At 47.1% G+C, this 17,543-nt stretch overlaps 1 protein-coding gene across 4 annotated transcripts in view; it reads left to right on the plus strand.

Annotated features, from left to right (window-relative positions):
• Positions 1-17,543, plus strand: part of Rfx4 (regulatory factor X4) — a 138,901-nt gene that overhangs the window by 113,796 nt on the left and 7,562 nt on the right. For 3 of the 4 annotated variants that reach the window (XM_021174600.1, XM_021174603.1, XM_021174602.1), the window contains 3 exons: positions 83-244; positions 12,334-12,496; positions 14,513-14,651. In XM_021174600.1, the coding sequence (XP_021030259.1) occupies positions 83-244; positions 12,334-12,496; positions 14,513-14,651 (464 nt within the window). The remainder of the gene's footprint in view (positions 1-82; positions 245-12,333; positions 12,497-14,512; positions 14,652-17,543) is intronic. The other variant, XM_021174601.2, reaches the window with a different exon arrangement.

Below are 17,543 nucleotides of genomic sequence, written 5' to 3' on the forward strand. Positions count from 1 at the left end.
TCCCCTCCTCTCCTCTTTTTTTCTTCAAAGACATGTGGCCTTGGCCTTGGGATCTAAGAACATACCTTTTCTCTGTTTGCAGCAGAAGCCCAGGAAGAGATTATCTTGACAGAGGCTACCCCACCAACCCCTTCACCGGGTCCATCATTTTCTCCAGCAAAGTCTGCCACATCTGTGGAGGTGCCACCTCCCTCCTCCCCTGTCAGCAACCCATCCCCCGAATACACTGGCCTTAGCACAGCAGGTAAGGGGTTATTTATGACTACATCTTCCATATGCTGCTGTTTTCAGCTGGTAGATTAAACACATGATAAATCTCTATTCCCCAAGGTAAGCCACTGAAACTATTAAGATGTTGTGTAAGCTAGTATACAGGCATCCTTGGAAATGAGACATGGATCCAAACCTGAGCAATGCCTCTGGAAAGATGGCAAGGCAAGCCACAATAGGACAAATCGGGCCAGTGGCTGTGAACAGAGTTGATCTTGGGCCCAGCTTGGACCACACTGAGCATGACTTGTAAGCTGATGCCACCAGAAGGTTGCTCAGATGGGAGGCCCACAGCCCAAGACACACAGTGTGTCCTCACAGGCTGACCACACCCAAGAATCGCCAAAAGCCTCAGTAAACACCCATACCTAAAACAAGTGAAGGAACCCCAAAGAGATACTTGTATATCATTGTTCATAAAAGTATGCATAATAGTCAAAAGACAGAAAGGACCCCTGTGTGTCCTTTGCCCATCGATGGGTGCATGGATATAAAAATAGTATATGGTATAATATTTCTTTTTTTTTTTTTTACTTTTTTTATTGGGTATTTATTTCATTTACATTTCCAATGCTATCCCAAAAGTCCCCACACGCTCACCCACCCACCCATTCCCGCTTCTTGGCCCTGTCATTACCCTGTACTGAGGCATATAAAGTTTGCACAACCAATGGACCTCTCTTTCCACTGATGGCCGACTAGGCCATTTTCTGATTCATATGTAGCTTTCTAACATATCATAACATGACTGAATCTTGAAGCTATTGTGATAAGTGAAATGAGCTAGCCATGAAAGGGCAGGTGTCTGTACAGGGACCCAGAGCAGTCAAGATCAGACAGTGAAATAGCATAGAGGTAGGGGACATAAGGACAGAGTTTCAGTTTGGGAAGACCAACAACTCTGGAGACAGATGGCAGTGGCAGATGCATAACCCAGCACGTGGACTTAATGTCATTAGGCCCAAAGTGGGCTGACTGGGTGGTTTTAGGTTAAAATGGTTTATCACAACAACAACAACAAATCACCATACCATTGCTGAAAGCACAGCCTACGAAAGAGGAACAGCATAGCACAGTAGAAGGGGGAGCGCTATATATTCATTCATGAGAGTCCGAGATCTGTTTTAATTTTTTTTCTTCAGAGTCAGAGATCTTCAGGAAGAAATAGATGCTCTTGAAAGAGAGAAGAGAGAAAGAGGGGGAGGGGGAGAGACAGGGAGAGGGGGAGAGAAGGAAGGAGGGAGGGAGGGGTAGAGAGAGACAGAGACAGAGAGACAGAGACAGAGAGAGCATACTAACCGCTCAATGGTTTACAGAACACAGAAATAAGATTTAGGGTAACAGCTTTCTTTCCTTGAATCCTGAGGTGATTAAATAGGGGGTGGGGCGAGGATGGAACTCACTGCTAAACTCATTGAATAAAATCAAAGACATCTCATTGGCCCCAGAGAAAACAGATAACCACCAAAGGACTGATACCAGACTTTTCATCAGTGGTGTGATGTACTTAATGCTACTAAGCCAACAATGGTCTAATGGATAGATTTTAGGTTAAGGTGTTTTATCACAATAAAAAACCATCACCATACCACTGCTGGAAACACATCCCCATCAGAGGAACAGCACGGCACAGCAGGAAAAGGAGAGTTATATATTCACGAGAGTCAGAGATATTCAAGAAGAACTTGGGAGATAGTGAAAGAGAAACACATAGGCTGAACAGGAAATAAAAACCAACTGAAAGAGAATTAGTTAAAGGAATGAGCTAAGAAATTCTCTGATAATACATTCAATGCAAAGCGAAAGAGAAACGTATAAGAGCTATGCTGGTCTTAGATTCAGCATCTGACGCAGAATTTTTAACATGCCTTGGAGACCTTCCATACAGAATGCCTACTGCATAAGTGTTGCAAGTGTGAGAAGGTACGATGTGAGTGCATATATACAGAGATGTTTTCAAAGGCCCAAATCCTATGCTGAGTGGTGTGCTCAATATGAATATTACTATGCCAAGTCCTTGCTATCAAAAGGCCACCGAGGGATGAGAGAAACAGGCAGTCACCACTGGGTCTTCTGCTTCCCGGAGGAATCGGTGGGGCAGCAGGAGCCACCAAGAGCCATTTCCCCAATCATGCTTCTGATATGCCCACCATCTCCAAGGTGACTCACCGAGTCATTGCCATCCTGAAGTTTGCAGACCTGACAGTGTGAGTGGAATGGAAGCCCCACCCCCCCACCCCATGACCAACACATAGACTAGGGGGGTGTTTGTGGGACAGGAGAGTGTGAGGCGTGAGACATGTGCAGGAGAGACTAACAGGAGCATATCAGCCTTGTCCTGCCAGCGAGTCTGCTGGGCTTTCTTTGTAGCAATTTGGAGGCCTCAAGGTAGAGGCAGGTGTGATGATCACCAAGGCCATAGGAATATCATAAAAGTGTGAGAGGTTTCTGTGCAACGTGCTGCAGGTCATAAAGGGAGCTTCTGAGAAACACAAATGTGAAACAGGTTCTCTTCAGATGACTGTAGGCTTTGAAGATTCTGGCACATTCCAGCTTTGTTCTCAGGAATCCCCAGAGAGCACTAAAGACATCATCTTCCACAAAAGGATGCATCCTATTTTTCTCTGGTACCACTTTTGGAATGCTCCATGGATCGAGTTTGGATTCATAGACTGGATCTGGACGAGCACTGAGCCGTGGTCTGGGGAGAAGCGTGCATCATTTCCTAAGAAGCACATGCTATACATGCGTTACTGTAGGAGTCTTAAATTTGGGGCCTTGTGCGTACTTTTACTGAATAATACTGTAAATTTGAAAAATAATTTTGTAAATCTAATAAGAGTCGTCATGCTCTTTTAAAACTTTAACTCCCTATATGACTTTAATGTCCAGTTAGTTTTATTAAATTGCTGTTTTCCCATCTGCTTCCCCAAAACTTGAAAACAAATAATTATACTTATTTTTGTATGTGTGTGCACATGTGCATGTTTGAGTATGTGTATGTGTGCATTTGTGGGGAGGTTAGAGGCAGAGTGTGGTAGTTGATTCTCTGCTGCTACCATGCGAGTTTTAGGGATTAACCTCGGTCTGCCAAGGTTAGTGGCCTTTCCACTTAGCTATATAGCCGGACTCAAACCAAAAATGTTTTTTAAGGAACCCCAAATAGGGGCTGAAAATGTAACTTAATTGGTAAAGGGATTAACATTCCTGATGTTAACATTCATAATGTCTTGGGTTCGGTTCCTAGCATAAACTTTGAATGTTGGCACACCTCTGTAATCACAGAACTCAAGAGGTGTGGGAGGCAGGATCAGAAGTTCACGGTCATCCTGTGCAACCTAGTAAGCTTGAGGCTAGCCTGGGCTACAGAAGACTGCTCAACAACACTGACAACAAACCTAGCACCTACATCAGGCAGCTCACAACCTGTAACTCCCACTCCAGGGGATACAGTACCCTCTTCTGGTGTACACGCGTGCCCGAGTGCACACACACTCACAATTACAAGTAAAATTAAATCTTCAACAACAAACCCAAAGCAGATAGCAAGAAAAAAAAAATAACATCAATGGATGTGAACTAAGCAAACTTTGGCTAACAAGGTTTCCTATCCCTACCCCCAACCTTAAGTGAAATTACATGTGACCTAGTTACTTTGTTGGATCTCAGACATATTCTGAGTATCCCTGACCCAATGATGTATTATTAGGTGACCTAAGAGTCAAGGCTAGCCAGATGCCTGAGCCTTTTCATCAAGCTATCGTCTCCTATTGGATGGACACTTCCTAGCACCAAGTATTAGTCCCTGGCATATAACCCTGTGGCATCCTTTGACGGCTGGGAAAGACTCGGCCAGCTGCACAGTTATAACTCTCAAGGACGACAGTTTCTCTACTTAATCATGTCCATGTCCATGCAGACATATACTTGTAAATATGTTGTCTTAAGACAGTGCTATCAGTTTTAAACAAGTGGAGGAGGTAAGGAAAAGATAGGAACAGGCACTGAAACCTGAGGCTGCTCAAGGCCAGACTAGAGTGGTTTACTAAAGCTGCCTTTGGGCAACACATGGTGAGAGACCAGTTACAGGACTCCACAACAACAGATTTTCACTAGGTAAAACCTGGCATTTGTCATCTGCCCACCTGGAACTTTGCCGGCCTGCCCCCTCCCTCCTGGTCAGGCAAAGTTCAGAAACTTAGGGGAAAGGGGCTTTTTTCTGCCTTGTGGACCTGGTAGATGGTGTCAAACAGATCAGTCTATTTAACATGACATTGGGCTGCAATTCTTTAATGTCATTTAAAACAAAATGTTAAGCTCAGACTCTGTCTGGGCGGGCCACCACAGGGCTCTAAAAGCCCCATTTATGATGTCATTGTAAGTGTTCCCTCCTTTGGCACTGACAATAAAAGTTAACTATTAAGCTAGTGTTTTCAGCTTCCCACCCAGGTTCCCTGCAACACAAACCCAGCACATCTAATCACTGGGAAGTTCGGATGCCTGATGAAACAGGGGGATTCCTCCCAAATGGCCCTGACTGTAGAACATCTGGCCTGCCCAGCTGCACTTTCTCTGCAGCAGCTGAGGCTGTCACAAAGATAACTGACCCCTCCACTCTCCCAGTAACAAAAGCTCAGTCACACTGAGGCAGGCTAAGCTAAGCAGCTCCCAACGGTGGGCACTGGTGACTCATTTACAGTGACTTCCTCCCCCCTCCGTCACAGCTCCTTCCTCCTCTTTAAAGGAACAGAATTAGGAGAAATGAATCAGGACAGGAAAGAATAAGATCGTTTCAGGCATGCTTTGATTTCACTTGACCCATCACACAGACTTTTCCCTCCGTTTGCTATTCAATTGTTACTGTGCTAAGCACAGATTCTGTGTTTCGCCTGCGCCCAGCCTTGGAGGTACAGAAGTGGAGACAAGACAAAACAGATACAGTCACTGCCATCGGTGGTACTTAGCTTCAGTGGGTAAGAGTTAACATAGAACTAAACGGCCAGGTAAATATGTAACTCCAGATGGCCATAAGAGGTGTGAGTGGAAAGAACAACGAGGTATGGAAAAAGTGTAACCCAGAGACTGCCCAGCTTGGTGGACAGTGATGTCTGTCACAGAAATAGCCAACCATAAGGAGCTGACTATGTAGGAGTCGGGGAGGGGCAACAAGGACATCGTGGGCACAGGCCCTAGGCAGAAAAAGCCTGGTGTAATAAGGACTAGCTGTGGTGTGTAAGGAACAGGCACCAAGAGAGGAAGCCATCATGCCCATCTGGGAAGGGGTTCATTTGTTGCCCTGGTCAGTTTGGTCTGTCTGATGTTGAGCATGGAGCTATTAGTGCAGCAACATAAAACAGACAAGGCTTCCCATGCCAGTAGGCACGCTCCTTAAAACACAGCTATCCCCAGGACTGAGGTGGCCATGGATGCATACTGATAGAGGGAGAGGCAGATCTACACACACAATCTTGTTTTGTTTTGTTTTGTTTTTTGTTTTTTTGAGACAGGGTTTCTCTATATAGCCCTGGCTGTCCTGGAACTCACTTTGTAGACCAGGCTGGCCTCGAACTCAGAAATCTGCCTGCCTCTGCCTCCTGAGTGCTGGGATTAAAGGTGTGTGCCACCACGTACACACACAATCTTTCTGTCTCAGTCTTGAAGGTTATAAGAAAAACATTGTTAAGGATCTCAGAAAACAACATTATCCATATAGAACTTTTTTTGATTATAGTAGTTAAAAACAAACATAAACAAAACAAACTCCAAAACTTGTATGTCAGGGCTAGAGAGATGACTCAAGTGTTAAGAACACTGGATGTTCTTCCAGAGAATATGGGTTTGGTTCCCAGCCCCACATGACATCGTCTAACTCCAGTCCCTATGCATAAAAATCGTGGGCAAACAAAATATCCACATGCAGTTTATACAAGCTTTAAACTAAGACTCCAAGCTGTCCGACACAGTAAGCGCTAACCACCTCTGCAGCCAGTTCAAATAAGGACCTGAACTTGTCACTGCATTTAATTTCCATAACTGAAGTCTGAACAGCTGCAGGTGGCTGGTGGCTGGGGTGAGGGGCAGCAAGTTCTAGATTCTCCCCATGCTCACCAGAGTTTATTCCTGAGAAATGGAAAGCAAAGGCTTAGGTGAGATGTTCAGGTAGGGGAAAGGCTCATTCAAAATCCGAAGGAGAAGGTATAGCTGGGCAGTTGGGGAAAGCGGGCCAGTTTACACAAGTAGCCAGCAGAATTTCACTACTTCTGGGGGGCGGGTGTTACTCTGGGGTAGAGTGCTTGCTTAGGATGTGGCTTCAGTCCCCAGCACTGGGGGCACAACTTTATTTTAAGCAGGACATATGACAGGAAGCCATGCGTTACAGACCTTTGCTTCTTGGTGCTCAGTCCGTGGACCGACACCACTGTCATTTTTGAGACTCTTACTACAGTAAATGTCCTGCTGCTGACCCGGGGCTCGGGAGCTGCATTTTAACTATCTCCAGAGATCTCCAGTGGCAAGTATGGTTGGTCGCCTTGGAAAAGCTCTGGAGCTCGGGCAGTCTGCACTCAACATCCAGCTATGCACCTAACCTGAGTGAGTTCCTTCACTTTTTAGGACTCAGTCCCCTCATGACAAAGGATGTTGGCAAGTCTGGTTGTGGTGGTACATGTCCGGGTACTTGGGATTGAATTTGAGGCTGAGGCTGGAGAAAGGAAGTCCCTGTGTTCAAGGCCAGTCCAGGAGAGGAGACCCTGTCTCTCAGCAAAGGAAAACAACACAGAGAAGGGAGGCCCCCCACAACCCTGCTGGGAAGATTTAACCGAGACAGTGTGGGGAAAGAAACATGGTTGCGTTCTGGTTTCTGTTGGAGGAACATTCACTAATTCAAGAAATTTTTGATTGTCTTTCTTTTCCAAGCGTACTCTGTCCTGTGCTTGCAAACCCCATAGAAAATGAAAACCACCTTGAGAAGAATGTTCTTTTGGGGATGGGGAGAAAATGATCCCTTATTGCAGTTTCAACACTATAAAGCAGCCACCAAGTGCCCTTTAATAAAGGGGACTTTTAAAGACTCCTGAAGGACCAGGAGCCCAGCCACTGCACCATCCTCAGACCTTGGAACGCACTGGGGTTCTGTGAATGGCGTGAAGCTGGAGAAACAGATGGAAATATGGGAATTAGCAAATGGGGAAGTCCTGTTGTTTAACCTACACATCCAAGAGCATTCGGGCCCCTGTCAGCTTTCGCTTTATTAGTGTCCCTTAAAGCCATTGAGGCAGCGCTTCTCACTGGAGGTCCCCCACCCAGGAGCTGGGATCCGGGATGTTCTCTCTGCCCCCCAGGCAGAAACTGCTTCTCACCCAAGCCAGTAGGTGTTAATCTGCTTAAGGCTGCCTGAGTGGATGCATTAGATTGCTGGCACATGGCCATTTGGAGGTTTTGTTCCCTGGACCGCAGGGGCCCATTTTCCCAGGGGCTCTACTAGCTTTTTGTTTGATAATGGCTATTCCTGCCAGCCTGGGCTCCGTCAACAACAAATTCAATGGAATCAAAATTTACTGAACACCTACTACTTGGCAGGCCCTATGTTGGGGCCACAGTACAGTTGCTGGGTTCCAGGGGTTCAAACCAAAGTTACACTTCTGCTGCATCCCCTCAGGTGATCCCCTGAAGTCTACCTACTGCTTGCAGCGGTGGGGGGGTGGGAGGGTGGAGGTAGGGGTGGGGAGGGAACCTCTGTCTTTCTTGATTGTCCTTTAAATAGCCACGGACCTAGGCCACTCCCCTTAGGTCCCAGGGCTTGAAGGGTTAAGTACTTGCTTGTTGTGACTGGCTCATTATTCTCTCAAATCCCACCCCCTCTCATTACAATTCTGGTAGTAAATCTATTTATATTTTATGTATTCTGACAGAAGCGATTTGCATTCATTATAGAAAAACACAGAACAAAACAAAAAAAAAATTTAAAAATTGCCAACCTTCCCACCCAGAAATAATCCATTTTGATAAAAAGGGAAAAATTTTACATTGTAAGAGTGCTATAATCTCCTGAATTTTTGTGGGCTTGCGTATGTGTGTATGTGTGTGTGTAGGTTCTATATGTGAGTACATGATCATGCGTGTTTAGGTGCATTTATACATCCATGCACGTGGCCAGAGGGGTGTGTTGTTCTTTACCTTGTTTTTTAAGAAAGGTCTCTCTCTGACCCTAGAGCTCGCTGACCAATGAGCTCCTTGACACACGCACACGCGCATGCACACACACGGAGAGTCACTCCCAGCTTTTTACATCCATTCTAAACATTTGAACTTAGCCGTCACACCTGCACAGGGAGCACTCGACCCATAGAGCCATCTTCTCAGCACCTCAGCATAGAGAAGGGAGCCACACCTCAGCGGCCACCTGAGATGTGATCATTTGGAGAGTTTTCTCTTCTGATCGTTGTGCAGTCTATGAGTGATTCCTAACAACCAGCCTGTGACACCACTGTTTCGGAGGGAAGAACACAACAGACATGAAATGCAGACGGAAGGGCACCAGCGACGTCACAGAAACATACTCTTTAGAAGTGTGCCGTACCTGGCAGCCTCATAGCCGTGGTTAAGCATTTCATTACTGTAACAAGTAACTGAGACAATGTTTACAAAGACAAAGTTTACTCTGGCTCGGTTTTGAAGGTCTTAAGTATGCCCTCCTGCTCTGGGCTTGGCGTGGCACATCATGGCTGAAGCCCACGGTGAAACAAAACTTCTCACCTCAGGGCCAGGCAGTGGAAACGAGGGAAGAGAGGGCCAGACTCCCACAATTCCCTTCATGGCATGCCCTCGATGACCTAACAACCTTCACTAGGCCCTGCCTCTTAAACATCTAGGGATCAAGCTTTTAACACATGAACCTTAAGACCCAGACTATATTCTACAAGTCCTTTGAGCAGTGGGGAGTCTGGGGCAGTGGGATTGGGAGTTTGAAAGCAGCCTGGGTTACACAGCAAGACCCCATCTCAAAATAACAATAAAAAAGCCCATAGTGTCCTGGTGATAAGATTGACCCAAGAAGCTTGCCTTTCTCCCTTAACATTTGGAATGGGAGACATAGAAATATACTTTAAAGACCTTTCAGGAGGGCTGGGGAGATGGCTCTGCAAACAGAAGTGCTTGTGCTTAAGCCTGGGTACCTGAGCTCAATCCCTAGAACTCAAGTAGAGATGGGAGGGAAAAAAACTCCGTTAACTTGTCCTCCGACCTCCACATGCAGGCAGTGGCATGTTCCTCAACAATAATAGTAATTATCGTTGTTGTTGTTATATAAGCTGAAAGAAGGGGCTGGGGAGATGATTACATTGGCAAAGTCAGCTGGAGTGGCACATATGTATAATCCCAGTGCTAGGGAGAAGGCGATTAGTAGCTCTCTGGCTCACTTACAGGCCAGCGTAACCAAATTCACAAGCTCCAGTTTCAGAGACCATGTCTCAAAGAGTGAAGAACCAACCACGAGGCACATACCTGATGTTGACTGCTAGCCTCAACACATATACACAATGCCCCCCCCATCCCCACATGCACACACACATGTACACACACATGTATACACATACCATATGCACAGAAGGATGCTGGAACACCTAAACTCATGAGGAATAGTTCCTGAAACTCATTAAACCCCACTGCATGTCAGGCTTTTTATCACACGTTACCTTAATTAATCCTTATAGCAGTCTTGCAAGACGGACTAATTCTGTTTAACAGAGAATGAAGCAAAGGTCCATAAGTTATGAGAGGCTTGCCTGACATCAACCAGTTAATGCACAGCAGAAACAGGACTCAGAGCAGAGAGAGAAAAAAGTATGAGGTTGACCTGGGCCCCACTAGCCACCCAAGTACCCTGAGTCCATGGGCAAGCCATTTGGCATCCTATGAAGCCCCTCTCCCTCAACCAATGCTGACATAAGGAATGGTCTTAAGAATCAAGATGAAGTCTACTATGTGTGGAGACTAGGAGCAGGTATTGACAACATGGAATAGCACTGTGTGTTGAGGGAGGATGGTGTTGATGACATGGTTAGAACAGTTCCTTCATGAAGTCTGAAGGAAGCTCCCTGACTATCCCGTTCTGAGGATAGTGGGCACACACTCCCAGTCAGAAGGTTTCCTAACTGCAGGCTTCCTTCCAGCAGCAGATCCTAGAAAAGGCAGAGCCAGGGTAAAGGCCATGCTAAGGAAGTTGGGCATTTAGGAAATGCCACTTCAGCTGACTCCAAACTGCACCTTTGTCTCCACGTTGCTCTTCTTTCTACTTCCGGGTTCATGCTCTCGAATCTTCTGTGTTTCTACATCTTTCTCTCTCTCTCTCTCTCTCTCTCTCTCTCTCTCTCTCTTTCTTTCTTTCTTTTAATTTAAGGATGTTTGTAAAGCACTTAGCCCAATGCCTGGCCTGTAATAGATGTTCAACAGAACATACATCCTTCTTATGCTCTTGAAGTGGATTGTTGCCACGTTATTAAAAAGGGTATTACCTGCGTTCCAAATTTGCAATCTCAGATTTACACAAGTGCTTAGCACAAGGCACTTTTAATAATAAAACAATACACTTAAAACAGGATTCCTTCCCCTCCTTCCTCATGGGCCCTCCTTGCCAGGTCTCTGCCACGCAAGCCACAGAGTCAATCCGCCAGCCACCCCACACCAGTGCAGCTGCTCCCTGTGCTATAAGCAAAGCCTTGAGGGAAAAGACAGACTGAATTCTAAAAATAAGAAAATGCAAGCCCTTTGCTTTTCTGCTAGCGTCTTAAGGTAGAAATGGGCTCATGCCGACATTTCAGGATTTTGTTTTATTTCATCTTTTGAAAACTCTATTTTTATTTTACTTTATGTGTGTGGGTATTTTGCTTGCCTGTATGTATATGTACCACATGTTTGCCTGGCATCCATGTAGGCCAGAAGAGGGAGTTGGATGCCCTGGGACTGAAGTTACTGATATGGGTGTGAGCTGCCATGTGGGTACTTGGAACTGAACTCGGTTCCCCTAGAGCTCAGCCAGTGCTCTTAACCACGGAGCCATTTCTCCAGTCCCTATTTTATTTCGTCATAAAAACAGCGTCTGTCAATCAGTTCCCCAGCTCTCTGTGTACTCAGAAGTGGACACTGACTCCTGTTCCCTATGCCTTTGTAGAACAGGTTTATATCTGCTATCTTAATGTTTTAAAACGTTATCAGAAATGAAGTTGTCTACCCAGTTTACTTGTAGCAAGTTTTTGGATTTTTCTTATAAAAGTTCTAACCATCATATAAAATGTTAGCCTCTTAGAGAACCTTTGTCAGGTCCCGTTTTACACACACACACTCCTTAGCACTTTCAGGTATCCAATTAAAAGGCAATAAATGAATTAGTAATATGTTTGGGCTAGGCCATAGTCCAGGTCACTGTCTACCAATCTTAAGTGGAGAGCCAGGTAGATGGGGCCCAGGGATCTACTTAGGTTGCTTAGTAGTCTGTCGGCCCTATAACACCTATTGACTTGAGTGTGAAAAGCTAATTTGCAGTGCTTGCCTGGGCCACACTGTGCTAGGCTTTGCATTCTCTGTCTTCATCTCTTCCCATCTTTCCTGTCCCCTTTCTCCCTCAAGCCTTTTTTTACTGAGTATATCTGGACAGGTCAGGCCCTGCCCTAAATGCCAGGATGGGCAAACTGACACACGCCTAGCCTCATGGGACTTGCACTCTGGTGTGGGGGTGGGGATCTGCATCAATCACATCATATTCCTTCCGGAATGGAGAATTGGAGATTGAAGTAGGTACCACAAGTGGGTGGGTAGTTAGGAAGAGTGAAGGTTCTAAATGGCAGATACAGCAGGGGCAAAGGTTCTGTGCTGCCAGAGATTATAATACCTTGGAGAAAATGATTCTATGACTCTACCAGGAGCTGCCAAGGACACTTCTGCCAAAGCGAGCAGAACCAGAGAATGCCATGTAACAATTCTGACTTTCAGTTTATAAGCAATGGGAAGTCACTTAATGTTCTAGATGCAAACTGTTAGCAACCAATGCAATGTAATCTGTCTCCGTAGGAGCGATGCAGTCATATACGTGGTCGCTAACGTATACAGTAACAACGGCTGCAGGGTCACCGGCTGAGAACTCCCAACAACTACCCTGTATGAGGAGCACCCATATGCCTTCTTCCTCCGTCACACACAGGATACCAGTCTACTCCCACAGAGAGGAGCATGGGTAAGTGACTCAGTTAGTAGTGTTTCCTCAGAGGACAGCACAGGGGCTGCCATTTGGCTATTCTGCATGCCTTACTCAGTGCTGTCACCTCATAGAACTGTCTTGTTTTATGCTCATAAGACACAGGTGCAGAGGGATGGAAGAAAGGCTGAATGGCCTGTAGCTCCCCAAGGTCACAATCTGGTGAACTATAGACCCCCAACTGAGCATGTCTCGCTCCAAAGCCATCCATCCCTCACTTCCCCTTCCAGAATTCCCTACCTCAGGCTGGCCACAGAGGGCTCAGTGTGCTAGGCAGTGATGGGTGAGAGTAATCAAGAGAGGGTCCATTTTGGGATGTTTCTGGCTAAGATTCCATGTGGGTCAGACCTACACCCACCTGGAAAATCAAGAGACCAGCTATCATGATGTAGAGATCCTGACGGATGCCATGAGGGGAGTGATGGGAAAGGAGACAGAGGCCCAGTGTGAAGTGGCCATCCAGAAAGGACCAACAGAAGCGTAGCTGGCTGGATCCTGGCTTCAGCAGTGCTACCTGACCTTTAACAGCCCTTGGCATCATGCTATGTCTCTCAGGAGACACCAACTTCACTGAGTTCAATGAGCGGTGACTTGAGGAGATCCACAGCCACACAGTGCAGGGAGCCTCGCCTGCAGCATCTCACAGGCCTGCAGACTAGCTAGAGAAGCCCCAAAGTAGCTGAGGTGCAGAGGCATCTCAGGCAACTCCCACACAGGTGGCCCAGCAGAAGGTAGAGTCTTCACAGGTCAATATGTGCCCACAGTTGTGATCCCGTGGGGTCTCCACTGGCAGCCATTATTCCTAGAGGCATTCCCCTACACTATTATAAGGCACTCTTAAGACTGTGTTTCCCATTGCATACACTAGCAAGATTTTGCTGAGAGGACCCAAATATAGCTGTCTCTTATGAGACTATGCCGGGGCCTAGCAAACACAGGAGTGGATGCTCACAGTCAGCTATTGGATGTATCACAGGGCTCCCAATGGAGAAGCTAGAGAAAGTACCCAAGGAGCTAAAGGGATCTGCAACCCTATTGTTGGAACAACATGATGAACTAACCCGTACCCCGGAGCTCTTGTCTCTAGCTGCATATGTATCGAAAGATGGCCTAGTCGGCCATCACTGGAAAGAGAGGCCCATTGGACTTGCAAACTTTATATGCCCCAATATAGGGGAATGCCAGGGCCAAAAGAATGGGAATGGGTGGGTAGGGAAGTGGGGGGCGGTATGGGGGACTTTTGGGATAGCATTGGAAATGTAATTGAGGAAAATATGTAATAAAAAATATTTAAAAAAAAAGACTGTTTAACATAGTTTTGGAATGTACAGGAAAGATAGAATAGACTCATGTGGTCACAGGCCCAGCCCTTTGCCAGGAAGATGTTATGATATGCAGTCATGGTAGTAGCAGCCCGGGCACGTGTGTAATCCTATGTGCATCGTTTCACAGTTGTGAGAACTGGGGACCATAAGTAACTCGAGATCTGACTGACAGAAAGTGGCAGAGCCTGGCCCAGGCCCAGACCCAGAGTGGTCTTTAATAGTTGCTTTGCCTCACCACGTAATCCCCTCATGTTCCTTGCTACCAACTCCCCAGCGGAAGCCCAAGGAATGCAGAAACACAAAGTCCAAAGGGGAGAGAAATCCCTCCCTGTTTGATTTCAATGATGTACGATGAGCTTTTGACACAATGGGAGGAGAGTTTTCCATTGGAGTAATGTTTTGATCGGAGCCAGGTTCCATCCCCTGAGCGAGAGCTCGCGGAGCGTGCTGGGGGTCGGGGAAAATTAGAAAAATCAGGCTGGGCTTTAAAGCTCACCACAGCAAGGCCAGCAGGGCAAAGATGATAGGAATCAAACAGAAGAAAAATGGGTGAGGTGGGGGTGGGGCACAAAGGAGAAAAAAGTAGTTGAGGTGACTTTTTAAAGGTGTCAAACTGACTGTTCTTGTGTTGTTATGACTCACGCTATTCATTGTGCTTGGTGCATTTTAGGTACACGGGAAGCTATAACTACGGGAGCTATGGCAACCAGCATCCTCACCCACTGCAGAACCAGTATCCAGCCCTGCCTCATGACACAGCCATCTCTGGGCCGCTCCACTACTCCCCTTACCACAGGAGCTCTGCCCAGGTGAGTGTGCGCGTGTGGGGAGGTCTTGCTGGTTCTGAGTGGTTGGCGCCCAGTCAAGCCAACTACCCACAGTTAATAAGTCCACTGTGTGTGCACCTGTAGGTCCCCAAGGACAGCCTGGCTCCCTGCCCTCAAGTGAATGGCCTACCTCGGGTGCTTGGGGTCACATGCTACTTTCCCTTACATATCCAAGCTGCTTAACTGTCCTCTTACGTTCCTGACTCCCTTTGACCTCTCTGCTGCCAGGATCCAGCCAGCTATGCTTCTGTTGGTCCTTTCTGGACGGCCACTTCACACTGGGCCTCTGCCTCCTTTCCCATCACTCCCCTCATGGCATCCACCAGAATCTCTACATCATGATAGCTGGTCTCTTGATTTTCCAGGTGGGTGTAGGTCTGGTCCACACGGAATCCTAGCCAGAAGCATCCCAAAATGGACCCTCTCTTGATTACTCTCACCCATCACTGCCTAGCACCCTGAGCCCTCTGTGGCCAGCCTGAAGTTGGGGATGCTGAGAAAGTACCTTACCACTGTAGGGCATTCTAGTTACTTATCTCAGATACCCTCCTATGTGTTGTCCCAAGCAGAACTGATCACCAACTATGTTCAATTGCTTGGCTTTATTTTGTTGAGACAGGGTCTCTCTCTACATTGTCCTAGTTACCCTGGAACTCAGTATGTAGACCAGGCTACACTTGAACACACAGGGTTCCACCTCCCTCTGCCTCCTGAGCACTGGAATTAAAAGAGTATGCCACCACACGCAGACTCAGTTCCACAGTCTAAACTGTCTTTGTCATCCTGGCTCTCCTGCCTTAGGCCTTCATGATGACCTCTGTCTCTAAAGCTTGCCTTATCTGCTGCTAGAAGGGTCTTTTGGAAAGAAAAGCAAAACCCTGAGTCTGGCACTGTATTGTCGCTGGGTTCGATTTGTTTCCTCAGTTTCCTTCTCCATAGTCAGCTCCTTCCTGGCCAAGCCACGCCTCCCTCTGCCCTTTTTGGAGCCATGGCAGCTACTCACAGTTGCCCTTTGTCCCCTGCATGCACCAACATCCCCATCTGCAGGGACTGCTCCCCAAGCTGGGACCCTTTCCTGCTTATCATCCAGACAGTATCTTATGGCCTTGAGAGTCTCTAGAGAGCACCCCATTCCTTCCTCCAGGCCCTTACCAGTGCCTGCCACACTGTGCTTTCTCTTTCTGTCACTCTGCCCACACACACCCTTCCAACCAGTGGCATTCTGGTGATCTCAGAAACTCTCCTACCTGTTCTCCCAAGCAGGGCTGATTTTTTCTTTCTAACTCTGCTGGAGCCTTCAAGCTCCTTCAAGGCAGAGATTAAGTCTATATCCCCAGGTCACAGTACACAAAAACCATCAAAGAGGACAGTTTATTTCTTCCAAACACTGCAGCAAGCCAGGCTCTGTACAGAGCACTGTGCATACACTCTGGATAACCACAGTAGAAGAGGAAACGAGACACAGGGTAACTTGCACAGGGATTAGAACCCAAAGGGTGACTACTTTTGGGATCCTGAACGCTACCTTCTACTATCTCTCAGATGTGGCTCTTGCTGTGAATTTTTGGGGGGTGGGGAAGGAAGTAGCTGTAGGCAGGACCACTGGTTAGGCTAAGCCTTCTTTGTCTGCTCTGCTCTGAGGGTTGAGAAGCCACAGGTGGTTTTGTGTCAAAGAGAGCTCTCAGGAGCCCCTAGAACAAGCACAAAAGGGGGCTGGTGTGGGCAGGGGCCTCAGAGGGCAAGGGCAGGAGGGAGGCTGTATGGAGGCTACATTGCATCAGCCAGTAGTACACAGATTTGCCTCCAAGGGAGGTTACTAAAGAGAATGTATCCATACTAGAAAGGCACTCAGGGTAAACAGGCCTCTGTTTTGATTTCCATCTCAGTACCAAGAGGAGCCTGGGTTTAATCCCAAGACAAGCCGAGAAGTTCATTTTTCTAAGTCATCACCTGGGGCATTCATTAGAGAACTCTCTGCTGCGTCACAGAGATGCCAGCTCCTTAGGTGCCAACTCTCCTGGGAGCAGAGTCTGTGACTCGTGACTCCCCCGAGTGACTGAGCTGCTGCCTGGGTCACACACAGCACAGTCTAGGCACTCATTCATTCATCAATTCCTCAAGTGGTTTCTGGGTGCCTGCTTCATGCAAGCACAGCTACAGCTTCCAGGAGTACAGTAGGAGAGTAGGCAGCAGCACCTCACACTGGGAACACACTCTCCAGCTAGAGACTGCATCACCAAGCCCCTGCCTTGGGGCTTATCTTCCTTCCTTCTTGACTGCTTCATGCCCCAGGAAATTTCAGGAGCTCCTTTGTGTGTGTGTGTGTGTGTGTGGGGGGTGATTATTTTTAAAACCATCACCATAAAAAGAAGCCAAGTTAGCCTCAAAGCCCACAGAGACCCTGGTGATTAAAGATAAGTCTGCTGAGTCCGCTTTGGAAGCCACAACGGTACCCAACTGGAGTCTTTATCATTCAATAGCTGGTCTTACAGAAGAGGCCAAGAACCAAGCTGGAGTCAACAGAAAAGCTCTGTATATCTCTTTTTCCATTTATTTATTCACTCACTTTACATCCTGATTGCTGCTCCCCTTCCTCCTGACCTTCCCTCACACAGTCTCCCCACCATCTCCCCTTCCTTTCTCCCCTGAGGATCCTCCTGGGTAGCCCCCCACCCTGGCACATCAAGTCTCTGCAGGACTAGGAAGCTGTGTATATCTAGATGAGGCCCAAGCCAGCTTCTCCACCATCTTGCCTTGTGGCTCTCAATCAAGGGCATTTGACACCCTACCATCCCCAGCACACATGCCTGTGTATACTCAGACACACACAGACACACTCAGACACACACACACACACACACACACACACTATAC

The sequence above is a fragment of the Mus caroli genome, chromosome 10 (genome assembly GCF_900094665.2).
Source record: "Mus caroli chromosome 10, CAROLI_EIJ_v1.1, whole genome shotgun sequence".
Taxonomy (NCBI): Eukaryota; Metazoa; Chordata; class Mammalia; order Rodentia; family Muridae; genus Mus; species Mus caroli.